This window comes from Patagioenas fasciata, chromosome 21, assembly GCF_037038585.1.
Source record: "Patagioenas fasciata isolate bPatFas1 chromosome 21, bPatFas1.hap1, whole genome shotgun sequence".
In the NCBI taxonomy this organism is placed as follows: domain Eukaryota; kingdom Metazoa; phylum Chordata; class Aves; order Columbiformes; family Columbidae; genus Patagioenas; species Patagioenas fasciata.
Window position 1 is genome coordinate 3,834,754 of NC_092540.1, and position 20,620 is coordinate 3,855,373.

At 44.7% G+C, this 20,620-nt stretch overlaps 1 protein-coding gene across 3 annotated transcripts in view; it reads left to right on the forward strand.

Annotated features, from left to right (window-relative positions):
• The window catches only part of RAP1A (RAP1A, member of RAS oncogene family), a 33,075-nt gene that overhangs the window by 10,298 nt on the left and 2,157 nt on the right, over positions 1–20,620 (forward strand). For all 3 annotated transcript variants that reach the window (XM_065854296.2, XM_065854295.2, XM_065854297.2), the window contains exons 2-8: positions 5,604–5,673; positions 9,160–9,243; positions 12,481–12,549; positions 14,223–14,279; positions 14,699–14,839; positions 17,677–17,820; positions 20,449–20,564. In XM_065854296.2, coding sequence (XP_065710368.1) covers positions 9,187–9,243; positions 12,481–12,549; positions 14,223–14,279; positions 14,699–14,839; positions 17,677–17,820; positions 20,449–20,535 — 555 coding nt within the window. In that variant the 5' untranslated portion in view covers positions 5,604–5,673; positions 9,160–9,186 and the 3' untranslated portion in view covers positions 20,536–20,564. The remainder of the gene's footprint in view (positions 1–5,603; positions 5,674–9,159; positions 9,244–12,480; positions 12,550–14,222; positions 14,280–14,698; positions 14,840–17,676; positions 17,821–20,448; positions 20,565–20,620) is intronic.

Below are 20,620 nucleotides of genomic sequence, written 5' to 3' on the forward strand. Positions count from 1 at the left end.
TTTATTTAAACTGATAAACAATGTAGCATTAATAAGTGGCCATATGGTAAATGAGGCTCTTCATTCAACAAAATCATTGTTAAAAGAGGCGTTTAATTAGCCGCAGTTGTGTGGGAACGGGAGGGGATTTGGTTCCTCGTGGCCGATGCACATTAAACACTAAAATATTTTGAAGGCAGTGAAAATGGCAAGGGTGCATATGCAAACCTGACCTTTCCGTGGGTCTGCACGGCCAGACCCAGCGTGTGCAAACTGATTAGTGCAGCTTTGCCAGGAAGATTTAAAGAATCTTCATATTTTCCGGAATTTGTACGTTAGCGCCGTCTCCTGAAAAGCCGGGCCGTGGTCCGTGCGGACACGCGATGCATTTTTAGAGGCTCAATATCAGTCTTAGTATTTATCACCGATGGGTAGAAATATATTTACAGAGCAGTTAAAACCTCTACAATTTTATTTTGAGAGTTTTCAAAGAAAACGTCATCAGGAGGAAGCTGTGTTGGCCTCTCCATCCATGATTCCATACTGGAGACTGAATAAGGGCAAACTGGAATTCCAACCCCCAGCAGTGACCAATGTCCGATCGCTATTACAGCAGAAATAAAATAACCTGTAGCTGAAATTACAGTGACAATCAACCCACCTCTTGTCACTTATTTACCCTTAATTGTATAAACCAGGAAGAACACAGTTAAGATCGTTGCCAAGCTACTATCAGCACAACATATTATTCTTACCAAGTGTAATGTCGTTGGTGTTTCTCTATGATTGAGCCTCCCAGCGTCTGTCTGGAGTTTCATCTCTATTAAAAAAGGTCAGGAGGTTTTATATTTCCACTAGAGAACATGGAAGAGAAAGAATTTATAGGACTTAAAAATCAGTGGGAAGGTGCGGATGTGGGGGACAACAGGTGGAGGAAGCCCCATAAACGGCTTCTATGCAAATGTTAAAGTGCCTACACGTTAGACACGTTTTGCTGATGAGGAAGAGGGAAAGGAAATCTTGTTTTCTTCCAAAAAAAAAAAATCTGGTGAGATCTCCTGTGGATTTTGGAAACGCTGCTGTTGAAAATACTCAAGAAATGGCCGAGTGCGACCGCGGCGCTGCCAGGGAGCCGGTTCCCATAATAAGGAGCTGTACCTATAATGGCGCTTACGCTCTTTTATATAGAATTGAGAAAAGTCTGTTTTCTCTTGATCTGCACAGCTGAGGTGGACGCCTCTCCTCCCGCTTGCAGCTCATCAGTATTAAATTCTATTTATTATAAATGTATTTATTAAACCGCAGAACGAGGCCACCAGTGCCGGTTGCCGGTTCCCATTTCAGGATGCAACGCGTGTTGGGTTTGAGTTTCTCTCCTGGCTTCTTTCCCCTGGTTTTGTCCACTTGGCACCTGGCCCCAGCAACTTTCTGCAATAGGACAAAAACTCAATTAGCCCTTTCAGCTTTAGCTGCCCAAAGGACTCGTTCCTCGCCCGGGGTGCTGCCGTAGCAAAGCAATTTCAAATGAATAAGCAGGCAGTCGCTTCCGTAGATGTTAGGATGATATTTAAAACTGCAAGTTCAGCGTGAAGCTGAAGATTACGACCTGAAGATCAATCTCAATACGTTCGTGCATAAAAATCGCTTTCTTGAATGGCAGAATAATCGGTGTTTTCGAAGCAGTTTGTTTCTCTGCCCTGTTTGTGTGTCTGTGGTTAATTTGCTGGAGTCAGAAAGGACGACGCTGTAGCCACGGGACTTTATTCTTAGTTGGGATGTTTATGGCCCCGGCCCTGCATCAGGAACCTTCCCAACGCACCGCGGAAGGTGGGAAATCCTGCAGAAAGTGGCGATTTTGACGCAGTTTGGCAGGAGCACACAGCGGGGACTGGAGCTTTTAAGCATAAGTGTGTGCAAGGTTGGGAGGCTCTTGCCTTTTCCGGCTGAACATTTCAAACACCAGAGCGATGGTGGTTTTATCTCATGTTCTCAAGCACCTGTTAGCTTGTTTGGCTCGTTGCTAGTGTTACGCTTTGCATGGGGTTTTTTTCTGTTTGTTTTTATCTAGTACTTAAAAATAAAGGAAAGAATGTATTTAGCTCTGAATTACCAAATTGTGATTGCCTCTGGCTTGGACAAGTTATGTTACTAAAATGCTGCTGCTTCCCTTCCAATCCCTAACATTCTGTGATGTTTTTACTGTTAAAATTGTAGAGCTGACAGATTCCTGCTGTAATGCGTAAAATATGTGCGCTATTCTACTATGTGAATGTATAAAGTACATTTACTTGGTTGTCCGATACCGCAGTGATGATGAGCAATAAGATAGAGGCTGACTCTGAAGGTTGTGTGAACGGGAGTTTGTCAAATTGTACCTTAAAGTCCCATTGAAGTCCTGATTTCTGCTTAGTCTTGTGTTTTTATTATTAACTTCTTTTTTTTTAAACCTTCCTTTTTCTGTTGTTGCTGCTCTCAGGAGAGGTGGAGGATTTTCTGTGTACCCTAAAGACAAAGCCTTGGGGACAGGACTTGGCAAGTGAGTCCATGGCAGTGATTTTGATGATTTAAATGAACCCTGTGCTAACTAACAGGGTAAGTCTATGGCAGGGTTTGTCTGGTTACTTTTTAGGGGAGCCGTCTGTTAATTAATTGTGCAATTAGCAGGCAAACACCCTTTCCTTTGTGATCCGCCATCCTTCTTTCCGTAACTCACGTGTAACAGTTGCGCAACTGTTGACAGCTTTGATTAATAGGAGGAAAGCATTTAATGTGCTTTCAAATTCATTGAGTAATTTAATATCTAAGAACATGGTATATAACAAATAAAGAATTAGGGAGCAGGTGGCGCGTGGAGCCGTCGCTTGGCTGAACTGGGGTGCAAATGGTTTATCAAGGGCAGACCCCATGTCTTGTGTTTCCAGCCTTTACTGCTGTATTGTTCTTTTATGGGTGTTTTTTGAATTGTGGAGGGCATCTGTAAGCCTTAGTGTGATTTTTTTTGATCATTGTAAATCTTTCATTTGCAGAAATGCTGGGTTCGAGTTTGTTTTGCAAGCACGGCTCTGAGTAACGAGGGGATTTTGGTGGAGAATCGAGCAATGCTTAGTAGACACTTTAAAAACAAAAAGCCACCCCTTTTCACGGCCTGGTTTGTAGTAACTTAATAAAACTGGCATTGAAGAACACTGACAAGTTCAAAATGAAACAGGTTGGTTTGTAGTATTTCAGTAGTAGTGCCAGTAGTATTCAGTATTTAAGTGCCAGGGCGTGCGGCTGTAACGTCCCAAGAATCTGCTCGTGGCTCGGGGAGGTGACGGCCATGGGTCGGCCTGAGCCGGGAGGTGCTGGAGCTCACAGACACCTGCACTGATCCCTCCCAAATCCATCAATTGCTGACAGCGCATTCCCCCTTGGAAACGTTCAATATTTTGTTTCCGTATGTGCAAATGTGACGGCTGGGACAAGGGAGGTGTGGGTGATGAGCAAGCGCTGAGGACGAGGATGTTGTTCTCTCTTTCTTTTTTTCCCTAAAGCCAGGTGGGGGTGTTTGCTCCCTGCCCCTCTCCATGTCAGGGACACCACGCTGCATCTTTCCGGGAACATCAAAACCCAAATACACGTCAGGTGAACACGGGGCTGTGGAAGCTGCACCTCAAGGGGCCGTTTGGCGCAGTCTCTAGGAGCCGGTGCTTGCGGTTTGGTTTGCGCGCGTTCGGGGCCTCTCTTCATGTTCTTCTGTTCCTTTCCTCTGGCTGTTTTTTAAAGCAGAGCTGTGCGCTGTGCTCCTTGAGTGAAAACGGGCCGCCTTGCTGAGTTGTCATCTGTCTTCAGCCCTGCAGCTGGCACTGTCTCAGCGCTATCGCTGAAGCAAACCGCGCTGCTCGGTGGCAGAGGCACCGCGTGGGCCTCTGCTCCTTACGAGAGAGAAATCTGGATGGATTCTGTAAAATAATTCTACTTTCTAAGTGTTGCAGCAGTCACTGGCTGGCGATGCTGATTGGGAGCAGCTAAGTGATGGTTTCTTCCATTTTTGATCGCTCGGGGTCCCTGGGCTGCTCTAAACGGAGCCGCGTTCCTCCTGCATTCTTGATAGTAGAAAGTACAACGTTTCATCTCTTAGAGCGCATTGCAAACTTGCTACAACCTCAGCAGGGTTAGCCTGACCGTGGTTTGTCTAAATGAGGTTTTGTATGGAGTATATTAGGGAGAAAAAGTCCAATGGGAACAGGGTGGTTGGAGTTAATCAGCACCCATCCCTCCTGCAGAACCAAGTAGTAGGAAAAGCAAACAGAGAAGAGCCTGCAGAGCACGGGAAGCTCCCGAGCGCTTGGAGATCCACAGCGGCCGGTTTTCGCGTGAGAGTTTGATTAATCCCGTTTGTCAGAATGGATCAAGTTTATTAATCAGTTAAAAAGCGCCCGTGTCCGTTTAAACCTGCCCGAGAGCGCGGTGGAAACCCGGCCGGTGCGCTTGGTGGTCGCTGCCGTGTTCGAGATGCCTCCCCCTCACCTCTTGGTCCAACCGTGGCCTTCTGACTCATTTAGTACTGACTCAGATCTTTAAATATCTTGGCCGATCTGCTCTCTGTAGCCGGGTGTTCAGCCCCACGTTTCCCCGGGTTTCTGGGGTAACGCTTTCCCATGACGTGCTGCAGGTGCGGACGCGGCACCGGGGGGGTCCAGTAAGTTGTGGGAGCCCAGATGCTGTTGGCTTTCAACAGGACCTGGTCATTGAACCAGTCTTTAAAATTCCCACCTCTGGGTTAGCAATGAGTGGTCAGAAATTGAGAGAAGATAGCCAACAATATATGTATATATACATCTGTGGATCAAATCCACGGCATCGAGGTAGAAGGTGTTGCCGGAGGAAAGGGGAAAAGTGAGACTTTGGAAATGTATGTGATCTTTTTGCAAGTGTAGTCATCAAATAACAGGCACAGGGGGTTGTGGACAGAAGTGGCAACTTCACTTAACTGCGGTAAAAACTGTAAAGCAAACACACAGGCGCTTTAGATAATGATTTAAAAACAGTGCATAGGAAGAGAGAAGTACCGTGATGGCAATTTTGTCTTCAGACTGTATTTTATTGCTATCAAATCTGGTAGATGAGAATCAGGAACTTAAAATGGGTGCGAAAGGCGAGTTGGCTGAGCCGATGCTGCTCCGGGAGCTGTGGAGCACGGGGACGAGTTTTGCTTCTTGCCTCCGAAAGCCAATGTGGCCCCATATTAAACAGAAATGTGAACTTTACAGTTGGAGCTTGATCTTTATATCCTAAGACAGTTCAGTTTTGTGTCGTCTTCCTGTGGTTTATCTTAACTGCAAGTTCAGTTTTTAAAGCAGTTTTTAATGATGTGATGAAGTAGAAATTGTGTTTTGCCATTGGTTTGCACCTGAAACCCCTCCCTAATCTTTTACTGTCCCAAAGGCAAAGTTAAATTGTGGCAGAGTTCTTGTTTTTAAGGTAATTTGATTGGAGTATTCAGACATTGCACAGAGCTCCATTGATAAAGCAAAGAGCAAATTTCGTAACAAGGATGTTTGGGTTTGAAACTGCAAAGAGAGAATGTGATGCTTACATACACTGCAACTGGGAAAATGATTAATCCTTCTCTTCCTTTTCAGTCCCTTGTAGGGAGCCCGGAATTACCTTCAGCAAGGCTGCTAACACTGATGAGAGGACTTTTATGCCAAGGTATGAGGTTTTTAATGTTCTCAATGTATTTAAAATGAAATTGTTAACTGTGAAAGCATTGGCAGTTAGGGAAGCTGGAGAGTTTATAAGTGTATAATGCGTTGTTTAACATAAAAAGTTGTCTGAATCTCGTTTACTCCAGCGGGGAGAGTAAACCCCGAGGTTTTGTGCTCTGTCTTTCCTAACGTCCTCTGCTATTGTAGAAAATATACATTTCTGACTACGTCCCGCAGTTCTTTTTAAGGCTGAGTCAAGAACACGTCTGCTTTGATTCATATTGTTTTTAAGTCTTTTGTTATCATCTTAATGGAGATGGTGTCAGCAGTTGTTGGCCAGTGTTTCAGCAAGTTATGCAAAACCATCAAACCATGTGCTCTTGCCAGTCTTCCTCATGCTGGGCAGCGTATTGTACCTCCAGAGGTGTATGGAGAAGGAAGGAGAAACTAATACATACAAACTGCCCTCTTCAGGTGTATTAAATTGTACTTGGGCATCCGCATTTCACAGGGCGCACGTCACATTTCAGATCAGCGCGAAGCTCCTGCATCCACTTTGTTTCAGTGCTGTGTTCGCTTTTCTCTCCTCACCACTTGAATTATAAACTTCTTGCTGAGCTGGTGAAACTTCTATAACAGGAGCAGCTAATTCTTGCATGGGGTTTATCTGCTGAAGGGCCTCAACCCCTTTCCCCACAGCCTCTGCCCGGCTTCTGCTGGCTGGGAAATCCCCCCAGAGTTTTGCTTCTTTGTGCCCTGATTCGTGTGCTGGGTTGTGATGGGGTGAAAGATGATCATGCGAGCACTTGGCTGAATAAAGACGCAGGTGAGCGGGTGCTGGAGCCACATTTCAGGTTACGGCTTCATCTGTTTGCGCATCCAGCTGCTGGTCCCTCTCAAACATCCTTCTGCCGGCCCTGCCTTGCATTTTTGTGTATTAAAACAAATATCCCACATCTTTTCTTTACCTTTCCATCTGTCGACAGGCCAGGGCCCTTCACTCTTCCTTCAAGGAGGAGCTGGGCATCTTGATGCCCGAATATCCATTTCAGTCACTCCCCAAGCGGTGTTGGTGGCAGCAGCAAAGAGACACTCCTGTCCAAGAATTAAGAAGAGGTGAATCCTGAGGTGTCAGGTGTTTCACAGCGCAGAAGCGAAGTTTGTTCATGATTATAGATGCAATCTGAACCCTGCTCATTTATTACTCTGTGTTTCAAGTTGTATTTTTTACGCTTCTTCGTGATCGTTCCAACGATCGTGACTCCAACGATGACTCCAACAAAACGCTCAACGCCCATAATTTCATTCCATTTTGAAACATAGCCCTTGCAACTCCACTATAGAGAGCTCTGGATGGAAATGAATGCTACAGTGTCTGACTATTGAGGTGGGCATAAACGGTTGCCAAAGGAAAAGCTGGCGCGGCCACAGCATAGTAATTCCTTGAGCACTCTATTCCTGTCGTATAAACAGATAATATTAACATACTCGTGAAAGAGCTACGAGATAATTAAGGCGTGTGGGGTTTACAGTAATAAGGCTCATGTGTTTCAGGATCTTGGTTTCCTGTTGCACCTGAAAAAAACCACGATCAGCAAATGCTGCAGAGAAGAAATGAGAAGTTACTCTTGTTCTGCTCCCAGCTGAAACTTTCCCACAAGTATTTTTACTATAAATAAGAAGTGAAAGAGTTCACAGCTAAATTTAACCCCTTAGCTTGATTGCTTTCTGGGTTTTCTAGAGTGGAACTGGAGGGAGATGAACTGGATCAATAAGTTGCATTTATACTTTATAAAAATACGTCGCCTTTTAATTTCTAAGGATTATCAAGGGGAAAATCATTGCTAATTGGAATTCCCCTCTCCTTCCCATCCAAAAGCAGGATTTTTGAGAGAAAGGAAGTGAATCTTCTTGGGAAATTTTCAAGCGGAAGAGCTTACAGCTATCAGAGTTTTAACCAAAAATAGCATCACCCTACTCCAGTGCGTAGACATTGCTCTGCTTTTAAATATTCAAAGTTACCATTCTGGAAAATCCCTTTCAGTTTGACTTCATTTCACAGTTTCTATGAAGCTAAGCAACTGCAGCTAATAGAGGCTTCAATTAAAACCAGCACAAGGTGCTTAAAACCGATAGTTTCAGCTTTAATTCCTCCTCTAAAGCTTGGCAACGTGAGTGCAGAGAGCCCTGGATTTCTGTCCTTTTGATTTAAATGAGCTTCAAGTTGAGTTAAACCGGCCACAGAGCTTGTACGCGGGATTTTTGAACTGTTTGGTTTAACCTATACTTGTGCCACATTTAGACCATAAAGCAGCCTGTGCTTTAGGGTTAAAAGGAGGGTGTTTGGGCCCGGTCTCCTGGTGGGGACTGGCCCGTGGGTGTGCGGCAGCACGTGGGTTCCGTCTTGACCCTGCGTGTTAGCAGCTTTCCCTTGGGAATTTAAATGATAGGAAAAAAGCCTGTCCTGATTCAATGATTACATAAACTCGAGGCACAGATTGTCAGGGAGTCGTCCACAGTTACAAAGCCATAAATACGATCCCCGCTCTTCTCCGACGGTTGTTAACGGGAGTCGACAAGGTGAGACGTTTCTCGCTCAAGCTACTTGGAAGACGTTTTGATTTTTAAAGCGCTCCTCAAACTGCAGCCGGCGAACCCATAAATCCTGTCGCAGGGTTCGCTTGAAATGCCTCGGAGAAATGCAGCTTGCCCAGCCTCATAGCGTTCGTGTTTCCGAAGCCTTACTTGGGAAGAAAGCGCTATCTTGCAGGGAAGAGGGGAAGATAATTCGCTGCTGAGATCATTGTTTGCTTGAGCTCCGTTGATAGGGACAGCCCAGCCTGGCTTCTATTGTAAACATAGTGTAAAATGTTTATCACCGGCTTTGTCATTTGCCTTATTTGTCGGGGAATCTCGGTGAGAATGAGAAGTTTTTCTGGTGCTGCGTAGCGAGTTAGAGGGAGTTGCAAGATTTCCATAAAAAGGCAGAGCCCTTGCTTGGGCGAGCAGTGAGGTTCTGCCTTGGCAGCCGTGAGTTAGGCCTGACCTTTTCCAGAGAGAAAATCCTGACCTAAATCCTTCTCTGCTTGGCAGGGGGGGTGTGGGAGAAGTCAACCTCTCTCCTTGCATCTTGCTGATGTAATTTTCCTCGCCGAGCCTCGTTGTTTTGTGCTCTAAAATGCTGAGAATGCAGAAGATGGGTGGCTTGCGCTACATGGTGCAGCCAGGTGTGTGCGCCACGGGGTTTCCATCCTCTTCCTCTCCCAGCACCAACGGGCTCACAGAGCATCCCGTATAAACTGAGCCTATCAGAGCAGCCGTCTAAATTTGAGTGCCCAGCTGGAAAATCAAACACTTAACTGTTATTAAAGAGATTTTTGTCCTCAGGAGTATTTGGAGAAGAGGAGCGCGTTGCTACTTTCAAAAGACAGCGTCGTAAATTTGTGTGTACGCGTACGATTTAACTGTTGGCTTTTTCCCTCCTTTCCAGATTGTCTCTGTTTGAACAGACCACACCATGCGTGAGTACAAGCTAGTGGTCCTTGGCTCAGGAGGTGTGGGGAAGTCCGCGTTGGTGAGTTTTGGGAAGCGGTTCCGCAACCGATAACGCAAACGTCAAACCTGGCTGATCTCATTGCAGACCGTGCTGGTTAAATGCGTTGAGATATATGTATGGCTTTTAAAGCGTGTGGTGACTCCCACGTAGCCGCTGTTACACTGTGGAAATATCTGTGTGTCGTGGTTTTGGAGCACGACACAGGTGACTAATCACTGTTACAATAGTTCACGTTTAATTTCTGCATCCCGCATGGGTGTAATATTGTAAATGACCAAATGCCTAAGTATTAAAAGCCCAACCTGCACTGTAACAGTGAATGCAGCTCTGCGTACCTCGACGGCTGTGTTGTCCATCCTGGATAGAACCTGAACGTGCAGCCTGGACTGAAAATACAGGGCAGAACGAGAAGTGACCTCCAGTGTGCGCCGTGCAGAGGGACAAGCACACTGATGACACTTTGCACTCATAAGTGCTCGTGTTGTTTGCAATAAGAGGTTTACATAGCAGGGTTGATAGGGAAGCATTGTAAGAGAGATTTCTGTCACCTGTTTATCACACGTCAGTCAAGCAGCTCGCTCCAACGAGGAGGGCAAAGAACTGGTCAAGTGTAAAGTTATCTGAAACGGGGAACTGCACCGTGTTCCTGCTCACAGAAGGTGATAATAGCTGACCAGCCGTTCACCTCAGAGATGCTGCTGCTTGCAGCGCTGATTATTTTGAAATGGGCTGCTAATAACCTTGGTGAATCACCTGCAGAATCCAGATGGAACAGGAGGAAAGATATTCAATTATGTATCCCATTTGGCGCACTATCTCAGAGATCCCATCCTGACCTTTACAAGATGCAGGTGTCTGATTTTTTATTTGTACCCTATTCTTCCACAGCAACTGAAGCAATCTGTTTTACTTTTCCCACCAGCATCCCCTTGATTATGGTGCTTTTGTTATGCAATACTGAAAGAGTCACTAGGTAAAATAGGGCATGGATTCACATGCTGTACATAGAAATCATTCAGTGTCTGACACACTTGAATTTCCTTATTTGTGATGTGAAGTCTGAGTCAGCATCCACCTCTGGCCCTTTTAAAAGCTGAAATGCAAATAGTCTGGTAAACAGAAATTATTTTTAATAGTCTAGGTGCTAATTAAGCATATATTCTAATTAATTTGCAAAAATGATCCATATGCTTATAACAGGACACTATAAGAGGCAATTGTCAGCTAAGAGTGAATACATTTAGCTTTAAGATGACTACTTATTTACAGGTGTTAGAAAGGAGAGGTTACAAGGTGGGGTTTAAAATAATACGGGGGTCACTTTAAAATTTCTTTCTTCGAACTGTATAAACAGCAATGTCTATCAAAGAGGCCGGTGTTCCCTCGCAGTCTGTGTTTTCATTACAATATGGTGTTGTTTCACTGCAAATCCTCCCTGTTGGTTTAACTCTTCTGTGCCAACGCGATGCTGATCGCACCTCTTGGTCACGATGACAGAAAAAGGCAGAGGATTTTGTTTCCTGTTCAGTAGTTTTCTCCCCATTTCTAATGAGAGTAAAAACCTTCCGCAGTATCAGTGTGTAGACAGAATTACCAAGAGTAGCCAGTTGTGCATAGTCCTATATAAATCGCAAAGGTGCGATACACAACCCTCAAAATAAGGAAGAGTTTAAAAAGCCTTGGATCCGCCATAACGTGAAAACAACCCGAGATTTGTAGCATCTTTCCACCTGTAATCTATAAAAGCAAAGTGCATCAGAGATTAAGAATATTACATAGTAAGACAGGTTATGAATGAAGTTAAATATGATGATAATTAAGATGGTGTGTGATTGGTGTCTGTGTGAACACACAAGCATCAGTTGAGAGAACAAGTTAAAACAATTAGAAATTGAACAATTTGATGAGAGAATACGTGGGTTATTTTCTTTCCCTGAACAGTACTGTATTAGTGGACATCAAATAAGACTTTGGGTGTTTAAAGTAGATAAAGTGTTGTGAGTGGTTTGTCAGGTTCTCACACTGAAGGCTGGTTCACATCTGTAACCTCCAATTCTTATCGTTGTTTTCCATTGCTGGTATAATGCTGCAATCCACATTAATAGTGTTATCTTATTATAATGATTTTGCTGAGACCTGTTATCTGAAAGGCAGACTGGGACACATTTCAGTGTGACAAAAAACTACTGGAGAAGCAAAGGCTTGGATCATTAGAGTATAAAATAGGTTTATTTAGTGATGTAGGATGATTTTAAAGTGATGTAGTGCTAGAAATCTTTTCTTATGACAAAACAAAGCAAACCGTGAGGAACTGCTCAGTTTCCAGCGTACAGCGAGATGTTCTGCACGTGTTAATGGAAGTTTGCAAGTATTGGTGTGACAAATGAGGACCCTCTTGCACAAAAATCTCAGCCTTCTGTCCACACAAAACAGAGCTTCTCGAAACAGGTAGTGACTTCGCAGCATTTGTGCTTAAAAAAGAGTCATAGAGAGTTCAGCTGGCCAAAGTTAATCGGTGTGTTTGATTGTTAAAGAGACAGAATTAAATGCTGGGATCTCAGTTTTACAACCAACCACCACCTTGTTCTACAAACCAAAGCGCGGCACTGGATGTCCAGGGATGGGTCGCATCTGAACGACAGCTTGATGGGAAATATTTAGGGTAGATTTGCTTTGAATAATTATATAGGAGAGGAAGGACTTCCTCTGTGAAATGAGTGATGTCTCCTCCTTTAATGGTTTAATACAAATTGAGTCGCTGGAGACACTCCAGATTTAACTTGCTGCTTTGAAATATGTCTGTGCTCTGGGCATGTAATCCAGAGTAGCTCCACTGTAACTCTAACGTGATTTGAATTGAAATGTGGATTTTCCACGGGGTACAGATTGCCAGTTCTTCTGATTAAATTTCAAGTCTTCCATATTTGGTGATTCTTGTTGTTCTTCTGAAGTCGCAGGCGCTGAAGTGAAGGCGTTTTAGGGGAGATCATCTTTGACGAAAAAGCAAGCAAGCAAACAGTTTACGTTTCAAAAAAGCTTCAAAACCATGCATGAATAAAGTGATTCTTAACATGACAGAGATGATGCACATTTTATTTTTAAAAATGGAAATTTATATGTCTTTATCTGTGCTTCCCGCTGTTGAATTTTGTGGAGCAGTTTTCGAGTCGTTACTTTTCCATAAAGTGCTTCTCGGTAAATGTTACTGGTTGTGTTCAGTCCACTTAATTTTCTTCTCCTTTCCTTTCTGCCTAGACTGTACAGTTTGTTCAGGGAATTTTTGTTGAAAAATATGACCCAACAATAGAAGATTCATACAGAAAGGTAAAATAACATTATTCCTATTTCTTTCAAGTCTCATAGAGCTTGCTTCATTTAATAATGCAGCAAAGAGATGGGAACAGCTCAACCAAACCAGGGTCTGTTCTATTTGCCGTAATTTGACATATAATTATTACTTGAAAACGTGAAGGTATCAATATTTGCTATGTGCATATGCAATTCTTTACATCTGTTTTGGGTGCAGGCTTGTAATTGCTGAGCAAAAGCCCTTGTCAGGATCCCTGATGCTGTTGCGTTACGTAATTCTGCCCACAGAGCTGCTTTCTTCACTGATGTCAAGGAACCCATTGTTTTACAGATTACCATAAGTGTTCCCATCATTAAAGGCACCAAATGCCTTACTCAAGTCAAGGTAGATCACGTCCACCACTCTGCCATCATCCATCCATCTTGTTATGTCCTCATTAAAGTCAATGAGGTTGGTCAAGCACGACTTCCCCTTGGTGAAGCCATGTTGACTGCCCCTAATGACCCTCTTGTCCCTGATCTGCCTTGAGATGGCACCAAGGAGAAGTCGTTCCATCGATTTCCCAGGGATGGAGGTGATGCTGGCTGGTCTAGAGTTACCCGGGTCCTCCTTCTTGCCCTTTTTGAAGGCTGGAGTGACATTTGCTTTCCTCCAGTCCTCAGGCACCTCTCCCGTTTCCCAAGACTTGGCAAAGATGATGGAGAGCAATCCAGCAATGACCTCAGCCAGCTCCCTCAGCACCTGCGGGTGCATCCCATCCGGACCCATGGATTCATGGATGTCCAGATTGCCTAGCTGTCTGTAGAGGCCTCATCAACTTCCTCACCCTGATCTGGTGGCCTAGAATAGATGCCCACAACAGCATCACCCTTGTCAGCCTGCCCCTCAACTTTCACCCACAGACTCTCAACTCGCTCCTCATCCGTGCCTGGACAATACTCAACACATTGTAGTTGTTCTCTCACATAAAGAGCAACTCCACCACCACGCCTGACTGGCCTGTCTTTCCTGAAAAGGACACAGCCATCCATGAGCACATTCCAGCCATGTGTGCTGTCCCACCGTGCCTCCAGAATTGCCACTAGGTCATCATCTCCTGCCCTAATACAGGTTTCTAACTCCTGCTTATTCCCCGTGCTGCACGCATTGGTGTGCAGGCATTTCAGAGAGCGAGCTGAGCACCTCAATTTCACCCCAGGGGTATGGGGGGCCCTCCCAGCCTTCATCAACTCTAGAGTGATGCCCTACTGATGCAAGCCCAGCTACCACCCCATCCCCCTTTGAGCCTAGTTTAAAGCTCTCAAATGAGCCCTGCTAATTCCTTGCTAAGCCTGACTGTGAGGATCACTAAATACTTTGCTTTTCCTTTTCTTCCTTATTCCCTTCTTCCCTAGCAGCAAAACAAAATAGAAGTTTAAGGTCGTTTGATTTGTAAGAGTAGATTTGATCTCCCTGAAGTTGAGAGGCCTCATGTACGCCTCATTTACACCTTTATAACCAACAGGCCTGGAGCAGAAGTGAGCTGACCCAAATGCCTGGCTTGGGGCATAATTAATCCTCTAATCATGGTGCACGTGGCTGCCTTTCTCACAGAACTCTTTACGCAGAAGTAAAAATGAAGCTGATATTCCTCTTGCCTGACCCATTTTACTTACAATTGTGTGTGTGTCTTCCCTTTTTTCCCCAGCAAGTGGAAGTAGACTGTCAACAGTGTATGCTTGAAATCCTCGATACAGCAGGGACGGTAAGTAGGGTTTCGAGTTGGAATGGGGTTTCTTTGTCCCTGTCTGTTGTCTGGTCCCATGGCAGACACCTGTTTAACACAAACGATCACTACAAAGTATGTCAGCCAAATCTTAACACCGTGGGTTATAATTTGGTGCATAGAGCAGCTTGTTTGCAGATACATTTTTATTGCTACTCCTGATTTTTTCCCATTTTTTTTTTCCAGAAGCCTTTTTCTCTCTTAGAGGGGGAAAGAAAAAGGGAAAGAAATGTGTTAATGCTTTTATTAAATTTGCATGCTTCAGTGGATCTCTGTAAGGGATAAAAATGTAAAGGTGTGCTGCACAGTATTATATACTTGTCCATTATAATAAAAGTATTATTTTGTTCATTGGCCATATTCCCCAGCTAATTACTTTTAAAAATATTTGATTACAGGAGCAATTTACAGCAATGAGGGATCTCTATATGAAGAACGGTCAAGGGTTTGCACTAGTATATTCTATAACAGCACAGTCCACGTTTAACGACTTACAGGACCTGCGGGAACAGATTTTACGGGTTAAGGACACTGAAGATGTAAGTACAATATCCTTTTTCCTTTGCAGATGTTTAAAATGTCACCCCCGTGTGTGATCGGGGGGGTTCAGCTTTGTGCTGCAGGTGTCCCTGGGAATGGCTGGAGGAGTCTCAGCTACTGTTTCAAGGTTGTAATTTTGGGTGTTTAAATCCCTTTTTAAAACAAGGAAAAATCACATTAAGATACTTTGCATTCAGTCCTGCTTGAAAGAAGCAAACTATTTACCATATTTCCAGTTCAGGCCCCAACTGCTGGCGCTGGGACTCCTTGGCTTTTAATGTCTCAATGCGTGATGTAGGAGAGGTTGCCGGTGGCTTTTGCCACGGTGGCCATGTGGCTGTGCAGAAGTGTGGGAACTCTCTCCTCCAACAGAAGCTGAAATCATATGTATTCTTTTTTCCTAACAGTCAATAACATATTCAAGGGTTCGCCCTGAGGAGTGTGAAAAAGATTGCCCATTTTCTTCCACTGATGGCTTAGAAGTAGCAACCGCCTTTGCTGTTGGGTCGTGTCGGCTGCTGTGATGTGCCGGGAGGGGATGAGCCGTATGGCTTTGGTTGCCTTCTTGGTTTAACAAGCTGAACTGCTATTTATGCAAAACTGGTGTTCATTTAGGTAGGGATAAATCCCTGGAAACACGAGTCCTCCCCTCGGGCAGAGCCCAGCGCTTCGCTCGGCTCCAGGGGAATTTGCACTGTAAGCCGGTCAAGTTCATGGGACAATAGAGACTGTTGCTTTCGGTTTGACTCCAGCGATTTGATTTAATTATTCAAATGCATGTATTTATTTTGTGCTAGGGGGATGTTACTTGTTGAATCCAAGCCTGAGAACTTTTAGGACGCAGAGTTAGGAAAATGTGTTCTTTCCTGTATTTAGGTTCAGGATGTGTCTTTCAAAATACCAATACATAAACCATTAAATTATATATGTCTAACAAAGTCTTCTACATCAAATAGTAAACGATCAGAAGATAGTTGTTCATTAAACCCTGTTTTTGGCTCTATGATAAACAATTACTACCTCCTCAAATAACCTTATATAGAGTTTCCTGTCTTTCAAACCTATACTGTTTACCCCTCTAAGTAACACTTTTTCTATCTTAATATACTGAACATGTTCAAAACACATTTTCATGCTTTGGTATGAGAAAGTTCCTCTTAACTATCTAGAAAACTGTAAAGAATGGGATTAAGCTGATACTTCTAAATATCCAGTTGGTCTCTGCTGTGAAATAAGTTTTATTTGGATTTGCCTCATTTGTATTTGTGACTTTGGGTTTCTGATCTGATGAGTAAAGCTTATTTCTCAAAAATAAGTGTTCATTTTCTAATCAGCACGGCTGTAAGTTTTAAATACAAAAGCTAATCTTGAGTGTAGTCGAATTGAGAAGAGACTACGAATATTAACACCGAAGCAGATGAAAAACCTACAGTCTGTTGTGATTTACCAAAGGAAGTGGATAATGATTTATTTTCCAGCTGGAAAGTACTCATTTTCTGTTCAAAGAATTAAATGCTTCAGGAAACGGAGCGGGGTGCACACCCATTATCAGCAGTTCTTTGGGTTTTTTTGCTGCTCTTACCCAGCGTAAGGGAAACAGGATGCTGCTGTGTGCATGCCCAGCACCGCGCTCCTGGGCTTCAGAACCAACCCCAGCTCTGGCTGGATCGGCCCCTCAGACCTGTATGAGATGCGGGTTGTAAAAGCAAATTGAAAATTACACGTAACCCACGGTTCTCAGGTGTAAAAAGTCCCGAACCACGTATCTGTGTGCAAAGCGGCTGTGAAAACGCGTGGCTGGAGCTCAGGGCTGTGCTGCCGTCTCATCGGTGTGCAAATGACACCTGGCAGTGGGTAGTTTTGGTTTTGGGGGTTGTTGTGGAGTTTTCAAGTTGCTTTAGGTGTTTTTTCTTTGCTTGTTTAAGGTCTTTTCTGCCTATTTGTGACATCTCGCTGGGCTGCGGCCACGGTAGAGACCGCCTGAGAAGCAGGGAAAGCCTGACATTACATATCGGGCCTTTATTTCCAAGATACTCCAGCTGCGGTCATTTTCCTGCAGTATTAAATTTCTCTGTCGTTCTGTAGGAAATGTCACAAGGAATAGGATTTCCCCAAGGCACTTTCTTCCTGGTGAAGGAGCGAGAAGGTGACTCACCCAGACACTTTTGAAAGCCGTCAGCTTAATGAGAGGGGCAGATGCCCTTTTGTCATTATCTTGGACAAACTCTGTGCCTTATGAATCTTTTGAACACGTATCAAACCCTTGTTTTAATATTCCATGAGATTATTTATTGGAAGAGATGTCCAGGGCAGCGCTTTGCAAAGGTGCTTCCATTTATTGTTGTGTGGCTCGACATCAGGTTGACAAGAGAGGTCAAAGGGGCTGAAACATATCACGGATGTCTTAAAACACGTGTGTTTTGCTCTCTAAAACAGGCGAAGTTGGCAGGTAATTTAGCCTCCTGTCACATGCAAGTCCTGAAATACATGTAGGTGGTAAATTAAGTTTTTTACTCAGATGGTGTTGGATGTAGAGAACAGAAAATAAATCACTACTAACTTAAGATTGCACTGAACTATTACCATTTGGTATTACAATGTCCGCCATGTGTTTAATTCTTAGGGAACCAGAGCGTCTATAGTACGAACATTGTTCAGCCCTTTCCGGGCAGGCATCTAAATCCCAGTCTAGTCTGAGCTCTGCTGAACTCCTGCTTTTTATTGTTTCTCATGCTGTCTGTATTTCCACCCCTCCCCACATGCCTGTGCAAGCCATGGCGTTAACGCTCCGTGTTGCACGTTAACTTGTGGATGCGTCTCTTGTTCTCCTCTGCAGGTTCCAATGATTCTGGTTGGCAATAAATGTGACCTGGAGGAAGAGCGTGTGGTCGGCAAAGAACAGGGTCAGAACTTAGCAAGACAGTGGTGTAACTGTGCCTTTCTAGAATCGTCTGCAAAGTCGAAAATCAACGTTAATGAGGTAACTATCAGCTGTTCCTTGTCTTTCCTACTTCAACGTGAACACCACGTTAAACCGGCGTGCGGTCCTTCATCTATTCATCAGGAAGATTCAGGCTGGTTCTGAGATCTTAGCCCAAGAAAGGCTTGAGATGCAGTGTATTTAGCTACTGCTTTCTGTTTGTTTTAAGGAGATCTGCTCCCATTTCTCTGTAAAGTGTGGGTGACTTCTCTAGGTAAGTGCTTTCTATAGCCTGTGCCAGCGGCCACGAACAGCAGAGGGTCCTGAGCAAGCCCAGTGAGCTGGATGACTCTTAGCTTAGATAAACTTGATCTGGAAAAGTTTACTTTTTCAAGATAACTTGCAGTTGCTATTCAGAACGTGGATTACGCCCCATTGTGTCATGTTGTGTAGCGTCGGCTGTTGTTTTTGAAGTATTTGCTTTTCGCATTCCTGCTACGTCTGGCTGCCCAAGCAGGCTGCCCATCGCAGCCCTCCTCTGCTAAGCCACCAACTTGGGCTGTGCCCAAACAGAAGTCTGTGTCAACGGTTCCCACCTTTAAATGAGAAACACCTTTGTCATCGGTGTGCGTTTTCACAGAATCACAGAATGGACTGGGTTGGAAAAGCCCTCAGAGATCATCCAGTCCAACCCTTGGTCCAACTCCAGTCCGTTCACCAGATCATGGCACTAAGTGCCATGGCCAATCTCAGTTTAAAAACCTCCAGGGCCGGTGAGTCCAGCACCTCCCTGGGCAGCCATTCCAATGCTGACCACTCTCTCTGCACAGAATTGCTTTCTGATCTCCAGCCTCAATTTCCCCTGGCAGAGTTGAAGCCCATGCCCCCTTGTCCTATTGCTGACTGCCTGGGAGAAGAGCCCAATCCCCCCTGGCTAGAACTGCCCTTCAGGTCGTTCTAGAGAGTGCTGAGCTCAGCTCTAAGCCTCCTCTGCTCCAGACTGAACAAGCCCAGCTCCCTCAGCCTCTCCCCATAGGGCTTGTGTTCAAGTCCCTTTCCCAGTCTTGTTGCTCTTCTCTGGACCCGCTCCAGCACTTCAATCTCTTTCGTGAACTGAGGGCCCAGAACTGAACACAATACTCCAGGTTTTCCTGCTGCCTGGGCTAGTGCAGCTCTGCTGAGGGAGCTCCGCTTGGCATCGGGCTCCGAGTTTTTATTCTCTGCCTTGAATTATCTGCCTGTGACAGAGGCCAGGCTTCCAGCCACAAAAGCTAAGGTGACCCTGTTGAGCGGAGCTGGTTTGGTGCCAGGCGATAAGCGGGACCGTTAAGGAGGCTGTGCGATAAACAGGAGCAGTAGGAGCCTGGACCGGCCGCAGTGTTAATTTGGCAGTGGGTGGGACGTGCGCAGCCCCACATCCACCCGGCCCAACGGGATGGGAGCTCCGGGCGGCAGGAATCGCACTTTCTAGGCTTGGGATTAGCTGGTTGGAGTGCGCGCTGATCTAACGCGGTAAATATAGCTCGCCGGGCCAGACTCCTGCCAGAAGGGATAGTTTTGTATGTGTGTGTCTGAACTGTAGTAAAACTACAACTGTTAATGAAGAAACTAGCGGCTCAGTCGTTGAACAGATCGCCATGGGGTGTAAGAAATTCTGGTTTATTTGTATTTGCGCAGTTTGTGGCAGAGACTGACCAAAGGCGCCCTAAAGCTTTCCTGAGAGCAGGGAAGGGGATTTTCCAGGAGGCAGAACCTGAGCTGTCGGGGTGAATACACGCCCGTGGTTTACATAATATAACCACCCTGAACCTGTGAATCCTGGGTCTCCGTATTTCCCTGTGCTGTCTGCTGCCTCCAGCGAGACTCACATCACAGAGGAGAAAATAACTACCTGGAAGATTCGTTTCTTATTTTATTGTGATCTTAATTTTCTGGTTTCCTGCCAGTTTATATTGCCTGGTGATGAAAAGCCTACAAGCTGAGGAAATCAAAGAGAAGAAACAAGTGAATCAAGCAAGTTATTGCACTGGTTATTTGTTTGTTCTGCTGGCTCGCAGGCAGGAGAAGCATTTGCATTATTCTGGGTTTTGGTTTTTAGCTACTTCTGGACTTTCTGAATTTCCTTGGAATCAAGAAGGATTTGTGAGCTGTCAGCCACTCCAGGAAGGGGAAAAATAAACAAGGACAAGGGTGGAGCTTGCTGAAGGTTTCAATATTTCTCCTCAATACTGTGACCCAGCTCCACGCATTTTTGTAAAGCTCATTTTGCTATAAATGGGTTGAGTATTGCTGGGAAAACAACTCGCAGCAAAAGCCTTTGCAAGAAACTCGACTCTGAGGCTGAAAGAGGCCCCTGTAATCATCCCCTTCTGCAAATGGAGTTCAGGGCACGTGTTCTGCTTCTCCTTGCAAATTTTATTAATAAACTCGAAAGATTAGACCAGGCAAAAAGGTGAAGCGATTAACAGCTCGAATCTGTTTGGCAAAGAGGGAAATGAACAGTGTGTCGTCTCTTTTTCCATAAGCAGTTGTTTGAGAAACATGTTTTAGTAAATGCAAGCACTTTAATTGAATTTATAAGATTGCAGCCACGAGGAAAGAGCATCAGCTTGCCGACCTGCCTCGTTTTTGACACTTGCGCGGTGTTTTATCCCTTGGATTTTCTCAGTTTGTGCTTTTCGTTTTCAGATCTTTTATGACCTGGTCAGACAGATAAATAGAAAAACACCAGTGGAAAAGAAGAAGCCTAAAAAGAAATCCTGTCTGCTGCTCTAGGCTCCCATCGCGCAGCAGCTCTGAGCCAGGTAAGAGGTGTTGGAATTCTACCTCCAGCCGCTCCCACATACAAATATCCTTCCCA